The 7,500-nt window shown below is 36.5% G+C and overlaps 1 protein-coding gene across 1 annotated transcript in view; it reads left to right on the top strand.

Annotated features, from left to right (window-relative positions):
* The first annotated feature begins 1,985 nt into the window (after positions 1-1,985).
* Positions 1,986-7,500, top strand: part of LOC132174116 (ankyrin repeat-containing protein BDA1-like) — a 12,035-nt gene continuing 6,520 nt past the window's right edge. Inside the window, exons 1-2 of the mRNA XM_059585815.1 lie at positions 1,986-2,229; positions 3,064-3,180. Coding sequence (XP_059441798.1) covers positions 1,986-2,229; positions 3,064-3,180 — 361 coding nt within the window. The remainder of the gene's footprint in view (positions 2,230-3,063; positions 3,181-7,500) is intronic.

The raw sequence follows: 7,500 nt of genomic DNA, 5'->3' as shown, positions 1-7,500 counted from the left end.
CATAAAATGATAATAAGAGCAATTGAAACTTATATTGGGAAGTCAACTAAATTTCATTGATAACTTTTCCTAACGTTCGATTATTGTATTTATTCTTATATTTGTTTCTTCTTTAAAATTTATAAGAAATTTTGTCTTTATATGTTCTTTGATTTTATTTCATAAATCATTAGATATTTTTTAATTTGTGACAGGTTCTTGGCGATCGATGTTGTAAAGTCATTGGCATGAGCCATTCTTGTTGATTAGGGATACCATAAGGAGATAGTCTTTCAGAGTAAAAGGCCTTTTTGGAGCCTCTAAAACAGTGATCTCCCATCCTGTAAATTAAAGGAGTTAAATGAGCTATGTAAAAAAAGAAAATATAATGTGAATTAATCCATCAAGTTCTGCAACAAGGGTATGGCTTCAATAACAATAGAGGTTGAAGCAAATGAGATCTCTTTCAAGGGTTCATCTACTGCTGCTGATAAAAGGACAGCAAAAAAGATAACTTCTAAGGTAGTATTGAAGTCTCTAAATGAACAGCTTTTATAAAATGAACACAGGAAGCAAGTTTAAATTCTAGGTATCAGTATTTTCCATATTGGACAAGTTGTGTCTGATCCCATATGACATGGTGATTCATTCATGATATGATATGATACAAACTTAATATATTACTCATCCTTAAAAATGGGTTTACAAAAAGAGTGTCCAATAATTTATCGCATTATTAATCACGTGATTAATATTGTAGATAATCGATGCTAGGATAATTAGCTTGTAACATACATAATTACATATACTAGTAAATGGTGGGTGACATCTTTGTACAGGAAGTCAAATTATTCAAATTAGATGGCTCATTAATTACTTTTGTGAAAAAAAAACAAAAAAAAAAAAAAGAGAGACAATTCGTCAGGAGATTCTAGCGGTTGAATGATATGTTGCAACTTGCTTTTAGAAGATGGGAAAAAACATAAAAAAGAAAGACCAAGACTCAAGACTCAAGAGTGTCTCCCTCTTGATTGATTCCTTCACTCCCAATCAAAATCAGACGCGTCATCCGGTTGATAGTAAATGAATGAATTTTCTTAGGAGAATGCGAATTAGGTGTTCAATTTTCCTGCATGTGCGATATTTATTTCTTTTCCCCGGCCATACACTTCGCAGCATCTTCAACGTTCGTCTTCTTCTGTTGATAATGGCTCAAATTGTTAATAAGTGTGAAGATAATTGCTGAAAAATATCAATATTCAAGTTGGTGGGCTCAAGTCATATTTATCTATAAGAGGATAAGGTTAGTTTTAAAAGGAGTCCAAGAACAACTGGAATTTGATTTTTGGAGAAAACGTGTGTGGATAAACATGTGGGTTGCAATGCTTATCTTTATCATGAAAAGACTTTGTATTCATGATGGTTTCGTTTTCCCATCAGCAATTGGATCAAAACTGTTCTCCTATTTTTTCGTAATTAAGCCTCTATAAAAGGACATGCAGTCCTTGGTTAAGTGGGGGATCCGGAAAATCCAAATTTGTGAGAACACTTTGTGACTTTTCTATACTGGGTATTTGAGAGGGACAGTTGAGTGGGGTGTACAAGGGGTAAAGGGCTTGGGTTTGGCATATTAAACTCAATATTTCTCAATAGTAAAGAAGGAGACCGGATCACACCCCGTAGACGTAGGCATATTGCCGAACCACGTAAACTTTGTATACGTGTGTGATTGGTGTGTGTTCTCGTGTGTTTTCTTTCTAAACTTGTCTTTCGCATAAAGGGCTGGTGGGAAATTGGTTGTCAATTAATTATCAATTTTCCCAACATCTTCCTAGTCTTTTTTGGTTTTTCATTTTCTCCAAATCAACTCACGCACCGGTCACTGCCTTGCGGCGCCAAGCACGGCCACCGTCTAGCAACACCAGCACTGCACGGTCATCAACAGCACGGAAACACCATACAACACCACGTCTGCCTTAAAGCGCCAGTACCACACGCGGCTAAGAATGGATCAGAATTTGAGGGATGCTTCTGAGCAAGGAAACGTTGATGGCTTGTACTCGTCGATTGCAAGGGACCCGAAAGTTTTGGACAAGATCGATGAGATTCCATTTGTTGACACCCCATTACACGTAGCTGCAGCTGCAGGACAGACCGAGTTTGCCATGGAGATGACGATGTTAAAGCCATCATTTGCTAAGAAGCTTAACCCAAATGGCTTCACCCCCTTACTCCTTGCTATGCATAATTGTTGGGAAAATTGATAATTAATTGGTTACCAATTTCCCACCAGCCCTTTATGCGAAAGACAAGTTTGGAAGGAAAACACACGAGAACACACACCAATCACACATGTACACAAATAGTTTACGTGGTTCGGCAATATGCCTACGTCCACGAGACGTGATCCGGTCTCCTTCTTTACTATTGAGAAATATTGAGTACAATGGTACAAGCCTGAACCGCTCAAGTTTAATATCCCAAACCCAAGCCCTTAACCCCTTGTACACCCCACTCAACTGTCCTTCTCAAATACCCAGTAAAGAAAAACTCTCTGCACTTTGTAAATGTCACAAAGTGCTCTCACCAATTTGAATTTTCGGATCCCCACTTAACCAAGGACTGCATGTCCTTTTATAATGGCTAATCACAAAAATAGGAGAACAATTTTAATCCAATTGCTACTGGGAAAACGAAACCATCATAAATACAAAGTCTTTTCATGATGAAGATAAGCATTGCAACCCACATGTTTATCCACACACGTTTTCTCCAAAAATCAAATTCCAGTTGTTCTTTGACTCCTTTTAAAACTAACCTTATCCTCTTATAGATGAATATGACTTGAGCCCACTAACTTGAATATTGATATTTTCCAGCAATTATCTTCACACTTATTGACAATTTGAGCCATTATCAACAATAATAACCAAAACCAATTGGTGCGCGAGCTACTTACAACTCATAAGGACCTTGTTTGTGCACAAGGAAAGGGTGGTATGAATCCTTTACATTATGCAGCTCAAACAGGCCACCTCCGTCTCTTGGCTAGTTTTCTAAATTTCTACCCCAAATGCATTATAGATGTGACAAGTCGAAAGGAGACTGCCCTGCATGTTGCACTGAAAAATGACGAGTTAGATGCCTTTCAGGTCCTTGTTGGATTGGGGAGGATGTTACTGAATGTTCAAGATTTGAATGGTAACGTACAGTGTAACACTGTGTTGCACATTGCAGCATCCAAAAATCAACCTCAGGCAAGTTTTTTCTACTATGTTTTCTACTGACGTAGTAAAATAGAGGTTTATGTAGAAATATGCAAAGAAGTAGCAGTAAGGATTCAATCTCCATAACATGCTAAAAATGATCTCCAACTCATTTTATTTATAAGCATTTGTAGCGACATTTTGCGTTCTTTCTTTCATTAATTTGTAACATTTGCTTTTATTTTTGTCCATTTTAAGTTTTGGATGAGGATGGGCTAAATAATGTAGACTATTTTACAGTGATGGGAAATAATTAATTATGCACGTACAGGTCGTGAGGTGGATATTAGATTTGGGAGCCCATGTACACATTGAAAATTTTGAGGGTTTTACTGCTTTGGACATTGCGGTGGCCGGATATGCAAACACAAGTGGACAACCAAGAGATGAGGAATATGCTATGCCGTGCTGGAGCAAAAAGTGCTTCATCTCGTTATACGCGTACTTTTGCAAATTACTTAAGATCTCCTATCCCAATTAATGAGAAGTTATTCACATGGTTCTTTCGTCAGAGAATGCTAATGTCAAACGACATGCGCAATATGCTGGTGGTGGTTGCTGTACTGCTTGTAACAATTGCCTACCAAACAGTACTCAGTCCTCCGGGAGGATTTTGGCAAGATAATCAGTTCAATACCATTACCAACGCAAGTAGTGAAGTCAATCAACCCCCACACCGCGCAGGACAGTAATCATGGCCAGACCCTTTTTCCATCTACTCGTGATTATCAATAGTTTAAGCTTTTATATACCACTAATCTTAATGGTCTTAATCCTCCCTCCTAGTCTTGCTAGTGGCCTGCTGATAGTATCCTTTGGACTCCTCTTTATGTCCTATGGCACGTCCATAGCAATCACAGCTCCGTTTCCAAGTTATTGGCTTCCTTATTTTTTGTTTTTCTCTTTCTTTCTTGTGTCTAACTTTGCCTTCAATGCGCTCGTCACTTGGAAGACTGGAAGAATTATGTGGGCTTTTTACGATGTAAGATTGTAAAGGTTTTTCATTATATATGTTATTTCCAAGGTGGTTGTTATCAAATTCTAGTGTTTTGATTATCTTATTTGTATTGTCTTGGATTACCACATTTTTCCTATTTTATTTTTAAATCTCGTCCTCGTATGGCACTGTGGCCGTGCGTCAATTTTTCCTACTTGAACAAGTCAATCCAGCAACAGCTTCGATCATTTCCTCTAGTTGCCTTGGACCAGGATCCACTGGAATTAAGTGGGAATTCTAGATTCTAGAATTCACAACTAGGATCTCTTGAAGGAGATCCAATGCCTGCCATGATGCCATGTCCCATTAAATAAATAATAATAAAATATTATTTAACTTTAAAAGAAAATAATAATAAAAAAATATGACTTTTTATTATTATTATTATTTGGCCCTTAAGAGTGACTCAAGGACTGGTCTGGGGTAGCTCATGGCCAAACGATGGCCATTGGAGGTGGTTCGGCCACCCCAAGGGCCAAACCCATTTTTTATTTTTGGACTTTTGGCCCTTAGGAGTAGCCAAACCACCTCCAAGGGCCAGGTGATGAATATTTTATTATTATTTATTTAGTGGGACACGTAGCATCACTGTAGGTGTTGGTCCTCTTTCAAGAGATCCTAACTGTGAATTCCAAAATCTGGAATTCACCCCTAATTCCTGAGGATCTGGTCCAGTTGCCCTGACCCTCGACTCCTTTCTCAACGCAATTAATTTATAGGGTGGAAAGGAATATGGAGTGATTAGACGACTCTAGCTAGTAAATAGATAGGCCTATTTAAACAAGTGTTTGGTCGACAATAATAAAATAGTTGCTGTAGAACTTTTATTAGATATATGATTTTCTGTAAAAACATCCCCTTATGGCTTATGCCATAAGTATATTATATGTTTATGCCTCATATGCAAGGGTCGTGCAATCCTTTTGGGATCCTAATTAACTGGCGGTAAACTATAACTATAGTGGCAAAAGGGTATTTTTATGTAATTATGAATATGCAATCCTTCTGGTGAAGCGGCTTTTCAGTGGGCTTTTTCGCTGTCTTCTTTATTTTTAATGTATTTTTATTTTGCTTGTGATTTGCAGCTCATTTTGTTTTCTGTTGCTTGTGTTTTTTTGTGGGTTGCTGTCTCCTAGCTCTTAGGTGTGTTGATCCTTTTGTGGAGACTTTTGTAACCGAATTTATGTTGGTTTCCTCTCTTTACTATAGTCCCTTCAACGGACTACTACAGTGCCCCTTCAGCATCAATCACTTTACAATGGTTGTTGCTAGTTTTAATTGGGGGTTCATACTTAGTATGTACCCCTTTTGCTTCTGTAACGTCTTTGAGCGGTTTAGAAGATCGGATCACTTGTTTAACGCACTTCCTACCTTGTATAATTATTATCACACTGTTTAGTTTATTTTGGGTTTGTTGTTGAGGAGCCCACCTACTTTTTATTTCTTTCTAATCAGGAGTGATAAGGATCCTCTTTGTAAGCAATTCCTAAAAATTAAAAAATTAAAATGAATGCACTTGGAGGGGAGGGCGGTAATTCCCCTCTAGGTCCCGAACCAACGCATGCATTGATCATATGCACATACGAAACCAAGGGGCCCCCACCTCTAAAAACAAATATTAAAAAAGGTTTTTTAATTTTTGATCCCTGAAAATTTTCTTTTATACAATCCAACTTCCTTAAAATTGTATTTCTAGTTAATGTTTTTTAATCTCTTTAAATTTATTAGAAGAGATCTTTTTGAATAGATCTAACACATAAGAACGAAGAAAAGCTTTTATTCTGCCAAAAATTTCTAAGGAAAAAAAATAAAAGATTCATGCTCCCATTAAATAAATTGAATAATCATGATTTCCACAAATCAATAGTCGTGTTAAATAGAAAATCAAAGAGAAATTCGAGAGAATACTTACGGAGTGTAAGTTTCTGAGCTGGAATTGAAGAATTAACCAATAGTTCACTCAAGATTTTGAGTGGAGGAAGAGGTGGCTGCCTAATAAGTGGGGTTTTTAATTTGGAGAATTGGGGTTAGGTCAAAATAAGACTCAAATCTCAATTTGGCTAAAAAGCAAATTTTTAAAAGATTTGATTTTAAGGAGACGACCCTTATTTGCCTGCACTTATATTAAAATACCAACGCTTGTTTTGTTACCAACACTTATTTTAGGTGCATCGTACACGTGCTGGAAAAACATGTGCCAGGATAGGTCTTGTTTTTTTAGTAGTATGTCTCAATTTGGCCCAAATTTCGAATTTCCAAGAACATTAAGTGGCTGGCCGTATTGGGGAGCATTTAGAGCAAAGTTGCTAAGTAAGGTTTAGGCTTAATTTGGCTTACACATCACACCAACAATTAAAAAATAAAAAAATAAAAACCACATCATATTTTTGAAAAATAAAATTTTTGGTATAAAGGTTTTTAAAGTTATGATCCACTAATCTTTTAACATAGGTCCAACTAGATGATTTTGCACACCCTAAGCCCAATACATTGGATTTACTCAAGGTTGTATTGGGCTCGCTCAAGGTCATCCAACCTAAATATAAGATAGGGGATGTTATAATCAAAAATAGATCTCCAACTTTCAATTTTGAGAATGCTACACAGATTCTCATGACTTTCATACTGAAAAAATTTTAAATGCATATTTTTTTAACGTGGCACTAAAACTTGTTATCAAATTTTAGATGAATTACTATTAAATTTTAAATTTTATGGTAATTTTTAGTGTCGCGGGCGAATTTGAGAATGTGGTGTACCTAACATTTCTTTTCTAACTGTGAGTAAAATCCATATATACCCCCTAGTCCATCATTTTTTATAAATTTTTTATTTGGGATATTTTCTTCATTTTTTACGCAAAAAGGAGACATTACAAAATCGCTTGACAATTAGTAAGGAGTAAATTAATGTATTTTTTCCTAAAATTTTATACTCATGGAAATAGCAAGGAAAAGCGTACAAACTGTTGATATTATGTTTGCTAGAGCAAAATACCACTAAATTCTCCAACCATACCTGCGTGCCTTGTGAGGCAAGACTAGGGGTGTCAAAAATTACCGGAAAACTGGAACCGAGAAATCGGGAAGTCGGAAACCAGGAAACCAGGGTCCTGGTTCCAGTTCTGGTCCCAGTTTGAAAAATCCAAAAGCCAAGTACCCAGGTTCCGGTACCCAGTTTTTGGTACCCGGTTTTTACCGGGAATACCGGAACCGGGTTTCCATTTATATATATATATATATATATATATATATATAT

The sequence above is a fragment of the Corylus avellana genome, chromosome ca3, assembly GCF_901000735.1.
Source record: "Corylus avellana chromosome ca3, CavTom2PMs-1.0".
Classification (NCBI taxonomy): domain Eukaryota; kingdom Viridiplantae; phylum Streptophyta; class Magnoliopsida; order Fagales; family Betulaceae; genus Corylus; species Corylus avellana.
Note: the sequence above shows the minus strand (reverse complement) of the source record. Positions and strands in the feature narration are given on the sequence as shown.